Below are 15574 nucleotides of genomic sequence, written 5' to 3' on the forward strand. Positions count from 1 at the left end.
TCTCTAAAATGAAGGGTTCTTTCTGAATAAATTGCTTCAAAGAGCATTTTCGCCTTACCCAGAGCGAGCACTGAAGGGTCCCTCGCTCAAATTGCCGAAAGAGGCGAACGTTTATGCCAAAAACAAAAATTATTCCATTCTCGTTCATCTGCGGATGTCGCCAGCTGCGCCCAATTGGATAAGCTTGCTCGAGCCTCACTAGAAATATTTGCATGCGGGGGCGAAACGTGAAACTAATTTTTAAATACCCTCTGTTTGGTGAAAATATTTACCGAGTTAATGAAGTTATCTCGGCATTGAGTAATCAACTGCTCAAATCGTTGATTCGTAGTTGAACCGAAATTCTAGTGCCCACAAGCCAATCAAAATAAGAGCAATTCATACGCTAGGTGGCTCTGTTTTGATTAACCAATCATATTGCAAGAAAATTCGTCGCTTGGTGGCGTTTTTTAAATATAATTTTTGGCGTTCTAGTGATTTCTTGAATAAAATTGTTTACTTTAAAAATAAAATTGATTTCTTTTTACTGATAAAATAAAAGATGGCACTCGATGTACCGCATCTGCGGATGTACCGCATCGACGGATGTACCGCATCGGCGGATGTACCGCGCTTGCGGTAGGTCAGCCGATGCGGTACATCGGCCAATGCGGTACATCGATCGCTTTTTTGCAAAAATGCGGTACGTCGATCGTTTTTTGCCGAAATATTTCTAGAACGAGTTTTTTGGCTAGTGAGGATGCGGTACGTCGAGCGTTTTCACTCATAATGCGGTACATCGATCGTTTTTTTGTGAAAATGCGGTACATCGGTCGCTTTTCGCCTTCAAAAAGTGATAAAAGCTTTCGACTCTTAGTTATGAATTCCTGGTCGACCCCCTGTCAGCCGACGATTACGGCCCAAAATTTTAAAGCTGTAAAGAAACTTTTGAAGACTGAAACAAAATGATCATCTAAGGTCATTTCTTGTTCAGATATATTTCTATTATAAGTCCTTTATATTCAATTTATCGTTCTTGAGGATCTCTCCAAGATAAATTCTATCTGCTGACTAATTGACGAATCTTGAGGAAAGCTCGACAAAAATGTAAAACGACGTTCAGGAAACCGAGTATATGAGCAATAATAATATTAACAATGTTTTTTTAGGTTGACCCTGACTTTGTCCCAACCGTATTCAAAATCCTTATGTGGTAGCTGGGCTGCCGTAGCATCTATACATTTTCTGAAAGACTAGACTCTACTGCGTTGCCTCGACTGGGTATTGTGACCTTGACGAAGTCATATGACCGGGTGTAGGGCGGCCACGTTCGCAATTTGCGAACGCCGTTCGTAATTTTGCGAACGCCGTTCGCAATAAAATTATTATTGATTATAAGGGGTTAGCTGATGCTCTGAGGCAAATTAAGGGGGGTCGAAAAACCCGAGGGTCAACCAAAAAAAGAGTTTTATTAGTAGATTCTGTCTTATATTTTATAAGATAGCGTCTTGGCAAATAAGTACAGACTGTACTGTACAGTGGGTTGCGCAGGTAGTGCACCCTTTGTGATTGCGGCATTGGTGCACCCTTCGCCCGCACGCTTTACGCTTTATTTTTATCGCTACTACCAAAGCTATTTCTGAAGAAGAAATGTCCGATGATGATCATTTTTGTAGTCGAATATTTCACTTTTCAAAAGTTTCTTTACAGCTTTAAAATTTTGGGCCGTAATCTTCAGCTGACAGGGGGTCGACCAGGAATTCATAACTAAGAGTCGAAAGCTTTTATCACTTTTTGAAGGCGAAAAGCGACCGATGTACCGCATTTTCACAAAAAAACGATCGATGTACCGCATCCTCACTAGCCAAAAAGCCCGTTCTAGAAATATTTCGGCAAAAAACGATCGACGTACCGCATTTTTGCAAAAAAGCGATCGATGTACCGCATTGGCCGATGTACCGCATCGGCCGAGCTACCGCAAGCGCGGTACATCCGCCGATGCGGTACATCCGTCGATGCGGTACATCCGCAGATGCGGTACATCGATTGTCACCAAAATAAAAGGGGATTGTAAAAAGAAAATTTCAAATTCTTAAAAAATAAACAATTTTGTTCTAGAAAGATTCTAGCGCCAAAATTCCAGAAAAAAAAGAATTTAAAAAACTAAGAGATATCATTTTGTTATTATTTGAGTTACGAATCGAGCGCTAGAAAACATCTCTTAGGAATTCGTGACTTTGACAAATAATTTCCAAAAGCTTCGAATGGAGCGCTTCTTTTTGATGTTCGAGAAATTCCGGAATTGTAAAATTCTGTGCTATTGTGGATTCTGGCGAAATTCCGGCTCACCAACGTTGCCCAGCTCTCAAAAAGGGGTTCAGTCTTTCGGAAGTGACGCTGGATACGCAGAGATGTGGCGAGCACTTTGTATTCACCAGACACATTATTACTAATAAGCATGAGTATACTCACTTTTCCGGAGAAAAAGAGCTTCAAAATAAGAAAACTAGTGATTTCTGGCTACGTTTTTCGATAAAAAGTAACATCAAAATAAAACCGCGTTTGAAGTCATAATGAATTAATGAATTCAGGGCGTGTTCTTATCATTCAAAAGGGCACTTATCAGCAGTTCCATTTTGAGTACAGCCAGCAAGTACGTCTTCAAATCGCGAAGAGCTACTAGTCTTATCCAATCCTTGATAAGTATCTACCGCGATGATGCTTCTCATGCTGATGCTATCACTAATAGCCTATTAGTAATATTGGGAGAGCGAAAAATGACGATTTTTTTTCGCATTTATTTACTAATTTTTATTTCACACATCCAAAAAAATACGTTCTTGATTCATTTCATCGTTGATCCAAATCTTCAAGCGGTAATTGATATTCTTGTTTCATTTTATTAGTAAATTTTTGAGTCATAAATTATGACATCGAGGCTGACAGAAAGTCCTTAAATTTACAGCTCGATCCAAAAGAGGGCGCTACGTACAGAGGGCTCCACAAGTGTCCATTCCCATCTGCTTCAGAGAAACTAGTCCAGAAGGACTTGAAAGATTGCTATCAGAATCTCGATCGAACCACAGTGTCACATCGTCTCCGAAAAATCCTTGCTTGAAACGTGAAGACTGCGAAAAATTAAGTTATCTCCCTCAAAGCTTTTATCTAGCAGATAACATCACCCCCTTTTAAAATATTTTACATCACGCGGTCTCTCGGGCCCCCTGCCATTTGACCTGAAAGGTAAACTTTTCTTTCTGATAATTTCGATTTTCGATAAAGTTATGGAAAAAGTGTCACTTTGCAGCGTGATCATCTTGAAAAAATTGCCACCCGCTACCGAAAATGAACATTTTTTGATAAACAAAAGTATAGAAGCCACTCTCCTCTTTCATGCCTCTTGAAAACCACCATGTTCCGACAAAAGAAAATCAGCAATTTTTATTAGAGCATCTTTCTGAAGCATTTCCGCGGTTCCCAGTGGTAGACCAAGCGGTATTCGAAAAGCCGTGCTACCACGGGTCCAATATCGCGCTGCCCGAAATATTCGCCTTTTGGTTTTCCGGACTTGGTTCCTCCTTTTTCTTCCTTTTACAGAAACAGAAATTTCCCTAAGTAACAATTTCTTTCAGAACCGTCTCGTCGGTCGATGAAGATTTGGAGCTAATCAACTCTTCGCCTCGACCAAAAGGTGAGGATGAACTCGAAATTCTTTGTCAAATTGAGCTGACAACTGGCTTAGAACCACATGCTAACATTATAATTACTGTTCGATCGCCACAAATATGATAACAAAACGCTAATGCCTTGGTTTACCGGCTTACATGATCTGTGGTTATTTTAATACGTAGTTTTGCTGGCTTTTTCGATGATGTGACATCAAAATCAAGCCCCTTAAATTCAAAAATCAAGGGACGGGGCTGAGACGGCCCGAAGGGCCGTCAAGCCCCTTTAATTCAAAAATCAAGGGACGGGGCTGAGACGGCCCGAGACGAATTTTAATTGTTCTTCCAGTAGTTGGTCTTACACTTGAAGAGTCCTCCAAGGCGTGTCCGGGAGGTGTGAAAAATCCGGGAAAATTTTGAATGATTATATCGAAGAAATAAGGCTTATTCATCTTGCTTGATATCCAAAGATTTCTTCCACGAGTACTGGTCTTCCAGCAAAAGGTCCTCCGCCATATGAATTCCAGATTTTAAAAGTTTTGGTCGATCACGAGTCATCCTGACCGATGGCAATAGTTTTGAAGGTGGATTCTAGGGTAACAAAGCACGCTCTTTCCAGTGAAGCTATTCGTTCAGGCTGATCAGCTTACAAGTAATGCAATTTTTTCAAAAAACTGCCCTTAAATGTGTTTTTGTTGTATTTTTGCTGACCACGTGACCTAAAAAATTATATTTTTGTATTTTTGAATCAGCTTTATCCAAGGAACAATAAAATGGGAAGAATTCTAGTTTATCTCGTTTATAAAAATAACGTGTCGTCACCTAATGATGTCGATGATGTCTTTTATTCTTTCAAAATAGACATTTGACATGTGACATGTTCGTTTTCCAAAAACCAATGAATTTTCCATCACCAAAGGAAAGAAGAAAGTGAGTTCCGGAATCTGGGCAGCTTCGTGTGCTGATTTTCGCTCACTTAGTTTAGAAACTGGTCGACCGCTGACTCAATGGTACTCAATTGCCTAAGTCAATTCCGTCGCTGCTGCTTTTTGAGAGTTTCCACACTGAGCGGAAGGCGACTCTTACTGCGTGCTCTTCCAAAACCGAGCTCATATTTTGATTATCGTTTTAAAGCTCGAATAAAAAGAGCTTAATTGTGGTAAGAAAGAAATTTTCGCAATCGACGAAAGTTAAGATTTTAGAAATTTTCGAAGAGTTATTGAAATTTCACGCTGCTCTAGAAAGCAGCGTCTGAGGTAGCTTTTCGCACGATTTTCGTGAAAAGTGCTCGTTGTGGTCGTCGCTTTCACGCTAAAAGCCCCGGATCATCTACCCGCCGCGTATGAGTACGGCGGCGCGAGTTAGAGTGCTAATTGCACAAAAGTTATTATTCCCAGAAAATTGTGCACACAACTCACAAGGGCTTGCTCTAACGTGCCTCTCTTCTGACGTAAACACTTTTCACTTTAATTAAACCTTGGCACGAAGCGGAGACAGGTTCCCAGAAGCTGCTACTTTCTACCAGCAGACGTTTCTTTCTACTAGTCATTAGTACTTCACGGAGATTCTTTAATTTAGAAATTTTTCTCAGATTCGTTTCTATACTAATATATATATAATATATATATATAATATTATATAATATATATAATTAATATATATATATATATATATATATAATATTATATATCATATATAATATAACATAATATAATATAATATAATAAGGGTTTTATTAAATAAAAATATATTTTGTTGAGCGAAATTATCTCATTTATACGGACGTCTACATTTTCGTGAAAGCTCATTATTTTAGACTTTTAGATTTTTTAATAAAAAAGAACCTTGTCAAAAAGCAGATGCTCTGAAACTCGCCAAGCGAGCGAGGTGAATTTTTATTATGCCAAATGCGTGCTTCTCAAAAGTAATCTGCCCTTGTTGAATTTTTGCTTTGGCAAATTTTGTTTCCCAGAAGTGTTTCTTAGAGACTTTGTTTCACGTTGTTCTTGTTCAGGTCTGGTGAATTATGGAGAGGAAACAACGGGAGATGGATTCGACGATGACGAAAGTCCTTCTGAATTTCTCAATCGACTGATGAGTAAGTACCGCTTTTCAAGTTATTCAAGGCACACTAAATTTTCGCGATACATAAACTCTTGTCCACGGAGACATCTCGACAAACGCGATTATGACCTCAAAGCACATCCGTCTTATACTAGTACTCTGTTGCTGTTAGAAACTCAGTCAATCAAAGAAGCTTCCGGCTTTTCGAAAAATCGTCCGGAACGAAAGCCTTCCGCGTGAGAGGGCTCGGAGGAGGACGGGGAGGAAGCCAGCGTAACTTTTATTATGACGCGATGAAACATAACAGCACCCCAAGAACGGAAATTGGGGGTACTACCGGCATCCCCACTTTTCCATCCCGTCTAGTCGTAAGAAGGAGAAATTTCTAAAGAAGATAAACTCCTTGAACTTTGCGAAGCGAGGGGTTATCGTCTGACCCGAAGATAGACTCAGGCATCCTGTGTAAAACCTGAGTCAGGGTCTTATAGATCTCTAGTGAAAGGCCGCGTAGCGGCTTTTTTTTAAAAAGAAGCCGCGAAGCTTAAATCTGTGATTATAATCTTTGCGGCTTCGTTAAAAAAGCCGCTACGCGGCTTTTCACTAGAGATTTCTAAGACTCTGACTCAGAATTTTTGCAAAAGATGCAGAGCCTAGCCCTTCTACTACTGAACGATCTTTCGAGTTTCCATCAATTATGGAACCACAAAATGTCGAGCCTCCAAAATTTTTGGAACACCGATGTCGATTTCTAGCGCAAAATTAACTGGACAGTATCTTAAATGGTACAATTCGATGTTGCCAACCACAGAGACATTGGTAGTTTTTAAGCTACGTGCGCGAAATCGAGCAAATTTCACGATATTTGATCCTTTCCGAACCTGAATTAGGAGTGCTTTCTTTTGGCAGGTGGAATATGCTTGCCGTGGTTTTTGGCTCTTGTTACTCAAGATAGTAACCAGAGGCATAAAAAGAGGGGCGATAAGCAGTTGAACTTTTCAGAGGGTTACGACAAGCGGATACGACCTTACGACAAGCACGCGCGATTGAATGTATCCCTCAATATCTACGTCTCTTCATTTGACTCACTGTAACAGGGTCAGACTGTACAGTCAACGAGCCGATAATTTTAATGGGAGAAGAAATGATTGAAGGTTGAGCAGGCTCGTTTACGGCCGCAAAAGGAAAATCATGCCGGAAAAGTTTCCTGGAGTCAGAGTGGCACTGCGGTGGACCCAGTTCCGTTCACGGCCAAACACGTGGAGAGCTCATTAGCCAGTCGAGACTCCCGGAAATGGCGCGCGTAATCGCACGTAATCGTACAGTGCTCGACTTTGACCAGGAAACTTGATTTTATAGCCGAAGTCAACTTCAAATTCGAGCTCGTTTTTCACTAATTGCTCCCTTAGTACACGTTTCTACTGTCATAATTAGCTCTAAAGTACTGTAGCAACATCATGAAATGCGGAAAAGCTGCAGCCATGACATGTTTCGGACCTAGTAATTGACCCGTCAAATGACATGACAAGTTGATAGCCACAGTCGAAAAAATTCGTACTTGAAAGTCGAAAATAACTCGTGTCGCATGAAAAATTGCTGATCATTTTTCTACCCCGAGATATTTTGCTCAATCTGACCCTGAAAGATAGCAAGAGACCAGTATGGACTATCGGATCACATTCTTCCTGCGAATGAAATGGAATGACGAGCGATTGCGGTTCAAAGAAATGGGAAGTCCACTCACAATGCTCACCGGTAAAACCCACACCTCCTCTTCTTTCTCATCCCTTTAGTGTCGCCAGAAGTGCTCCATAACATCTGGAAGCCAGACATTTTCTTTTCAAACGAAAAGCAAGCGAATTTTCACTCAATAACGGCGGAAAACAAACTTTTACGAATCGACCACGAAGGTAGTAAAGATTTATTTCCAAAGCAGTTCCGTCTACCTAGGGTTATCCAATCCATGTTATTTTCAAACAGGGCGGAATCTAAATCTCTAAAAAACTCAAACATAATTCAATCGTCAACACCCTTAAAACGACATCTTAGGAGATGTTTATGTCTCAATGCGGCTATCAGCAACGCTAGCTTCTGGGCTCGCCAACCTGAGTAGAAAACCTGAGTCAGGGTCTGAAAGATCTAAAATGAAAAGCCGGCTTTTTAAAATCGAAGCCGCGAAGCGGCTTTATCAAAACTAGAAATGAGATCAAAATAGAATCTTGGCGAAGCCGCTATGCGGCTTCGTTTTGAAAAAAGCCGCTACGCGGCTTTTCATGAAAGATTTTTCAGGCCCTGACTCAGGTTTCCTACACAGGTTGCTGAACTCTGGTTAGCCTGTCACATGCGACTAGAGCGATTCCCGATGGACGTCCAGGTAGGGTGAAATTGATCAAATCATGTGAAATCGTAAAAATATTACTTGGCGGCTTTGAATATTTTTGAATTTTTCAGGTGTGCAATATTCAAATCGAATCTTTTGGGTACGACATGAGTGATCTGTACTTTACATGGTCGAAGTTGGCGGCAGTGGGTAAGTAACATGCGATGAGCGTATGTAATATTGTTTATGATGACCATTGGTCGATTTTAGAACTATCAAAGCGAATCGAGCTGCCCCAATTTGTGTTGAAGGTATGTGTTAAAAAATTACGCTCACATTTGAGGCCTCATTTACCCTTCGTTACGGGCGCTTCTTAGGGGTATCGCACCGCAAACTGCATGAAGATTTACGACACTGGCAACTTTACCTGCATCGAGGCGCGTTTCATCCTCGCTCGTCAAATGGGCTACTACATGATAGAGGTACTAGCAAGGATCATTTTCTCTAATGCGGAAATTGATGCTTATCCACTCAGACCAATAGAGGGTCCAATCTACCTCTGAAGGCGGCTGAGCCAGACTCTATTTTTTATCTTATCTTACTTATTGTTCCTTACAACTTTTTGCAACTTCCAAGTGCTTCATCCCTTCTGCCCTGATCGTCATCCTCAGCTTGGGCTCGACAACCTGTTCAGGAAACCTGAGTGAGCTTAAATGAAAAGCCGCGTAGCGGCTTTTAAAAACGAAGCCGCAAAGCGGCTTCGCAATTTACCCTTCAAAATGATTTTTAAATTTAAAAAGCGGCTTCGTTTTTCAAAAGGCGCTACGCGGCTTTTAATTAGAGATCTTTCAGACCCTGACTCAGGTTTTCTACACAGGTTGCCGAGCCCAGTTATCAGCTGGGTTTCGTTTTGGATCTCCATCGACGCTGTGCCAGCAAGAGTCAGGTAAAAAGCTAGAAGGAACTATTTGATTTAACCCGGATTTTTAGTCTGGGGATAACAACGGTCTTAACAATCACGAGCCAACGTGCATCAATTTCATCGTCGCTCCCAAAAGGCAACGGGATCTCAATCAGCGCAGCGCCGGCTTTCCGGGGCTTTTCTCTGGCTAGCATAGGTTAACATTGAGCATTATTGCCGGATCAAGCTAAAAACGTGGTTGAGCCTCGCTCCGGAAGCCGCAGTTTTCCTTGGCGAGCATTCTTTAAATTTCTTTCACAATTCAATCAAAAACCTCTCCGTATCAATTCAAAATGAGAGATAAGGGATAGAAAAATATATTTTGCATAAAAACTAGTAATAACACGGCTCCACAACCTGTGCAGAAAACGTGAGTTGAGCTTTAATAAAAAGCCGCGTAGCGGCTTTTACAAAAACGAAGCCGCTATGCGGCTTCGCCAAAATTACCATTCTATTCTGGCGAAGCCGTTTTGCAGCTTTGTTTTTGCAAAAGCCGCTACGCGGCTCTTTATTGAAGCTCTTTAAACTCTGACTCAGGTTTCTACACAGGTTGCCGAGCCCAATTTTCTACCTTTTTGACCAATAATAAAGCGGTTTAGTAAGCTAGCAGTAGTACTAGAAGAACAAATACAAGTAAAAACAAATATAACACGGGGAAGAAAGAGACGTAGCTCAATTTATGCAAAAGTATTTTGGAACATTTATTATGACGTTAGCCGGAGTGATGTAGACAAGTTCGGATTTTTGTATTTTCTAAATCGGGACGGATGAGGGTGATTCAATTTATTTTACCTCAGCCAAAGTCCAGCCTAAAAGATTGTTGTGACTTGACGTGGCTCCGTCCCAGAGCCGCTTATAGAATAAAAAAAAACGCAGAAAAAATCATGTTCAGTCTAAAAAGCCCAGATGGCTATCAGAAGTTAATTTTATCACGGTTCAATTTAGACGCCAGCAGAGGGCAATTTAAAATTCGCGAATCAGATAAAATTAAAAAGAACTTTCTCATGGTTAATTTGAAAGTTCTTCTAAAATAGATTACAGAAGAAAAATCTATCTAACTTGCGAAAAATGAGCAAGAAAGACGTATTTAATTTAACCCAGCGCGTCAAACGGTACCATTTTCGGCTGAACCCGGCTTTACAGTAATTCCCCGTTCAGTCAAATGATCAGCCTAAACGGAGGAAAGCGGCTCTTTTTAACCAAAATAGAGCAGGATGAAAACGTAGTGTTTATTTTTCAAAAAATAATCGCCCTCATCATTGGGTCAGACAATTGACATGATCCCTGAAAAAGTCTCGTACATTAAAGCGCTGGATATTTGGATGGTCATTTGTATTGGTAATATAATGGACTGCTAAGCATCTTGCTTATCCAATCTTGTAGCGTATGTATTCGCCGCTGTGCTAGAATACGCCTGCGCGAACTTCATTTCTCGGCAACATAAGGGGATTCTTGAGGTAAGCCGCTCACCGTATTTCCTACGTAAAACGCCGCCCAAGTCAATTCACCAGTAAAGTCATTATTAGTATGAAAACGTGCACAGTTAAGTACTAGCAGTAGTCATTCTAAAATTCCAGAAATGACGGAAATTTTCTTGCAAGATGGCAAAAAGATGGTTTTGTCAGGCGAGGAGATTCGGAGCTGAGCGCGCGCTCAGTGACAAATCCTGCGTCAGAATTGACCAGATTTGGCAAACCCCATCGACTTCTAAGACTGCCCATACAGCGCTTGTTTTGGCAACCTTGAACGAATTCGATCAGCTTTGTAACAACAAAAAAGTTTCCTCAAAATGGCTCTTCTTTGAAATTTTTACTTCCAGAGCGCCTCTTTTAGACTAATTTGGGCTAGCCAACCTGTGTAGAAAACCTGAGTCAGGATTTGAAAGTTCTTTAAAGAAAAGCCGCGTAGCGGCTTTTGTAAAAACGAAGCCGCGAAGCGGCTTCGCCAGCATAACTATTTTTTATTGAAGCTCTTTCAAATCCTGACTCAGGTTTTCTACACAGGTTGTCGAGCCCCCGTTTGGGGAAGATAGGGTTACCAAGGGAGAAACTTGTAAATCAGCGTACAAAATTGAATTTGATGAGAAACGGAGGGAAAGCCTGAAGGCGCGATTTCCTACCCCCTTGACCCAAACGGACGAGCTGATATGCGTCCTTTGATTTGGAGATACGTTCGAACCTCGGCGTCAGTCTACGATAAAGCGACATTCTCGCATGTGACCTCTTCCTGCTTCAGATTAGAAATGTCCCCTGCCAATCAATTGCGCGCCCGATTTCTTATCTTGAATACATTTTCATCTTTCTATTTTTCTTCTTTCTGTTTTTGGATGATCTTTTGACAGAAGCGTTAACCATTTTTTCGACAGCTGACATGTTAAAAAGCGAGGAGACTCAGATGCGATTAGAATACGCGAAGTGCCATCGAAGGGTGTAATTTCGCTCAGCAGGAGACTAAATGGAATCCGCCAGATCGCAATCGCCTGGCACTTTAGATCGATCGCGGTTGAGCCAGGCTTCCTGAAAAATGCACCGAAACAAGGCCCTTTTTCCGTCTGAAAATCGGAAATTGCGTTTTCCGAAATTCCGGCTGCTAGAATTCGTAATAAAGTCATTGTTTGAATAATATTTTGGCATAAAAATTTGCCAAATTATCTTTCCTGATTATTATTTTTAGCAAATTCATCGGAAAAGAGTGGAATGGGCGCTGTTCGGCACCGCTGGAGCAACTTTAACCGAGCAGAGTCTGAGCTACTGCGAGCCGAGCTCGATCAGCCTAAGCCACGGGGTCGCTACTACATAATACTTTGTACTAATCACCGCGGCGAAATAATTTTAAAAATAGCAAAATAGCAAAGCGACGAATCTCTCGCGACCCGTCACCAAAGCAAGAAGACGAAATCCTTCACGAACATGATTACGGGTACGCGCTAACTAAGAACACAAATACCAACATCGACCCAGTCTAAATTCTTAACTGTAATTTTAACTGGTCAGCTAAACTGAAAACCTGTGTAGAAACCCTGAGTCAGGGTCCGAAAGATCATTTTGGCGAAGCGGCTTTGAGGCTTCGTTCTTAAAAAAGCCGCTATGCGGCTTTTCATTGATGATCTTTCAGACCCTGCCTAAGGTTTTTACACAGGTTTCTAGCCTCAGGTTATAAGCGAATATAAGCGGTATGTTTTCCAGGGAAAAAACATGCGAGAACACGTTTTCGAGCCCTTCGAATTCAGCTTGCTTTCAGAATTTCCTGTAACGGATGCAAAGCCGCTGACCAAGTTTCACACATTCTTCTCTTCTGATCCTAGGAAGGTCAACCGCGGGACACATTTCTTTTCGCCCGGTACAAGTCACCTGCTGACCCAAAGGAGCGCTAAAAATGAGCAGATTCCGGAACCGCCAATGTACGAAAATGGACAAGAAAATCATGGTAGAAGCATTTTTTAGACTGCCAAATTTTCAATGCTGGATCTTTTCAGACGATGATCAAACAATTATCAAGAGAGAGTTAAGGGGGTAGACATCGATAACGTCGATTTTCGGGGAGAATTTTTCTCTAAAAGAGTGGATTCTGAGCTCAGCAACTTCTGTCGAAAACCTGAGTCAGGCTCTGAAGTATCTAAAATGAAAAGCCGCGAAGCGGCTTTTTCAGAAACGAAGCCGCAAAGCGGCTTCGCCATTGGACTACTCGAGTCTATTATATAATTCTAACGAAGCCGCTGCGCGGCTTCAAATTTGAAAAAAGCCGCTACGCGGCTTTTCATTTTAGATACTTCGGAACCTGACTCAGGTTTTCTACACAGGTTCGCGAGCCCGACAAACAGTTAATTCCTTTAAAATCATCCTCAAAATGTCTGGTTTACTAAAACTAGTGATTCTAATTAAATAAAACATATCTCCAACTCTTGGGTCCGTTCCTGCGTGAAAGTAAGTATTTGTGTTTGCTATTCGCTTAAAGCGAATTAGCTAAAATCTGCGCTTAGTTCTAAACACGATGCGAGGGTTTAGATATCAAACGTTTGTGTAACCAGTTTTAGCGCTCTCGCCCGCGATGAAATTCACCAACGCCGTAAAACACAACATCAAAAATAAACTCAAACATCAAACTACAAAGGCCTCACGTAAGATACTCGCTACATCTAAACAAAAATACCGTTTGCGGTTTTTGGAAGTTTCAACTTTTTTGCAGTTTTGGATCTGGAAGCGCTAGAAGGAGCGGAGTACTATCGCAAATTGGCGGAGTGGCTGGACCGCGCTTCTCGGGTGCTCTTCCCGGTAAACCCTTTTGCCCTAAACTTCCCTAAGACTGAAATCCAGGAGATAATCCCTCTTTACTCCAAACAACCTAAAGCAGGGTCGTGTCCCCTCACTCTTTATTCGATATAAACGTAGTTTAGAAGCAAAACTTATTGTCAAAAACAAAGATAAAAAAAGCGTAAAACAAATCTTGACGTGCATCAACCTGGTGAAAAAAAAACTGACTCAGGGCCTGAAAGATAGTTAGTGAAAAGCCGCGTAGCGACTTTTTCAGAAACAAAGCCGCGAAGCGGCTTTGCGAGTATTTTGAGATTTTATGAAAAAGGTAATTTAGCGAAGCCGCTTCGCGGCTTCGTTTTTAAAAAAGCCGCTACGCGGCTTTTCATTAGCAATCTTTCAGGCGTTTTTTTTTTTGATTTTAAAATAACAGTTTTATATTTTTAGCTGAGTTTTGGAACTCTTTCAGGCAAGATTTTTAAATTTTCAAGGCTTTGAAAGTTTGATAAGAAAGATGAAAATCTTGCGCAAGCTTTTTACTGGGTATACTACCTGGTGATAGTGAACGAGCTTCGGGATGCAACTGCTCCGGGAGGGAGCGAGGCTGGGCTCTTGAGATTCCGGCCTGGTGAGCACCGCCGCGGTTTGCTCATTTTGGGCTAAGCCGCGGCGCTTTACTTCGGACTCATTATTCAAGTTCATATTTCCTCACCTTATCAGATCCTAACGGACTTGTCCCTTGACGCGGGAAGATAAAGAGCCCTCTTGAAAGTTCGTCAAGTACGACCAGCAAACTGACGATACACGATTTACGGATCCAGTTCTCGAACGAGTTGGAGCTATTCGATAAGAAGAAGGATGCTTTGAAAAGTATTTTTTATTCAGTGCCAAATCAGTAATAAATCTCTATATTTTCTTATCACATCGAATTGGTTGCGAATTTATCCAAAAAGGCCTCCACCAGATGAATGTCCACCACCAAAAGAAAATGGTTTTGGAGTTGATTGGTTGCTACCAAACGTAGAACTTCCAAACCCATAACTGTTTGAGGCTGTTGTTGAATTACTTCCAAACAGGCTACCACCGTTGTTCGAAGCAGCTGGACTTGAAGGTCCAAAAAATCCTCTAGGCGCCGGTTGATTTTGACGTTGGCTCGAAGATCCAAAAAGTCCACCTCCAGAATTCGGTTTATTTTGATTGGCATTGACTCTAAAATTAAGTTAAAATAATCTATCGAAAAAGTAATGCTTACATCTCGATTTTGCAGATTTCCAAAATTTCGTTTTCTTGCTTTCTTCTGAGCTCAATCCACTTTCGAACATCCTCTGCAATCGCCGCTTTTTTCTGCTGTTTGAATTTTCCATGTTCACTTGCATAATCTGAGCAGCGTTGTTTGATCTTCTTTTCGATTTTTGTTATTTGTTCAAGAGACTCCACGATTTTCTTGCAAGACTCAGCTTGGTTCTTGTGGGCGGAATTCATTTCATCGCGACTTTCTTTCAGGTCAACGTCCATAAGATTTTCTATTTTCTCGCGCACTCCCAAGATCTCAGCCTCTCCTTTCTCTTTCGCGATTTGCTCAAGTCTCGATGTTGCATCTTTGATCGTTAGCTTGCTTTCTTCAATAAGCTTTGATAAACGCTCTTCTTCTGAGTCTGACATGGTCTCTAACCCGAAGGAAAATGCAAGCGTCTCTCGAGTAGTATTTGCAAATTTGAATTCGCGTCTTACAAGATAAAATCAGTAAACAAAAACGGAGTCATTCAATGATATTTATTCTGAAAAATCTATCGAAAGAAACTCATTTCAAGCCAAATAGATAGTCCTCGATTCTGAGCTCTTCTAAGGATTTTCGTGCACATGTTCCATTCTTGAGTAACACATATTGAAGGCATCAACTGATTTGCCGCGATCATCGCTTTGTTGCGTGACGATTTTTTCGAATTTTTTGATAGTCCCGAATTCAAGCGATCCGAATATATCAATCAAAGTCTTATCTTCTTGTTTTCTCGTTTCAATCCAGTTGAGTGTGGCTTCTTGCAGAGATTTCTTCGTATTTTCAACAAAATTATCATCATCTTGGAGGCAGTATCTTTCAAATAACTCTTTTCTCTTGTCCAAATGTTCGATAATTTCGGCTAGAGTTTCTATATATTTTTGATGCGCGATGATCATCTTCTCAGAATTTTTCTTAAACGCATTCGCCATTAAATCGTCGGTGGTTTCTTTCAGATTTCTAATGCGAGCTTCATCTTTCTCTGTTTGAATTTCTTCGAGTCTTGCGATAGCATTACGGATTTCTTGAGAGCTATTTTTGATGGTTTTATACAAGCAATCT

General features: G+C 41.0%; 2 protein-coding genes and 1 long non-coding RNA gene across 3 annotated transcripts; 2 read left to right on the forward strand and 1 right to left on the reverse strand.

Annotated features, from left to right (window-relative positions):
• Window positions 1-6487: 6487 nt before the first annotated feature.
• On the forward strand, window positions 6488-11717 carry LOC145701546 (glycine receptor subunit alphaZ1-like). Its single transcript, XM_081778761.1, is given in 15 exon segments — window positions 6488-6524; window positions 6708-6795; window positions 7351-7439; window positions 7499-7615; window positions 7755-7814; window positions 8039-8079; window positions 8157-8235; window positions 8296-8336; window positions 8403-8507; window positions 8662-8695; window positions 8917-8971; window positions 9016-9083; window positions 10280-10324; window positions 10370-10475; window positions 11660-11717. Coding segments are annotated over 15 exon segments (1023 nt in total).
• Window positions 11718-12780: 1063 nt separating this feature from the next.
• On the forward strand, window positions 12781-13734 carry LOC145701548 (uncharacterized). The gene is made up of 4 exons (XR_014134276.1): window positions 12781-12909; window positions 13020-13103; window positions 13172-13257; window positions 13684-13734. It is a non-coding gene; the product is annotated as an uncharacterized LOC145701548 (long non-coding RNA).
• A 370-nt stretch (window positions 13735-14104) lies between these two features.
• Window positions 14105-14947, reverse strand: LOC145703874 (uncharacterized). The gene is made up of 2 exons (XM_081781272.1): window positions 14489-14947; window positions 14105-14445 (listed from the first exon to the last, which is right to left on the reverse strand). Exons 1-2 carry the CDS (start codon window positions 14896-14898, stop codon window positions 14178-14180), a joined length of 678 nt encoding a protein of 225 aa, XP_081637398.1. The 5' UTR covers window positions 14899-14947; the 3' UTR covers window positions 14105-14177.
• Between the last annotated feature and the right edge of the window lie 627 nt (window positions 14948-15574).

The sequence above is a fragment of the Oikopleura dioica genome, chromosome PAR (genome assembly GCF_907165135.1).
Source record: "Oikopleura dioica chromosome PAR, OKI2018_I68_1.0, whole genome shotgun sequence".
Lineage (NCBI taxonomy): Eukaryota > Metazoa > Chordata > Appendicularia > Copelata > Oikopleuridae > Oikopleura > Oikopleura dioica.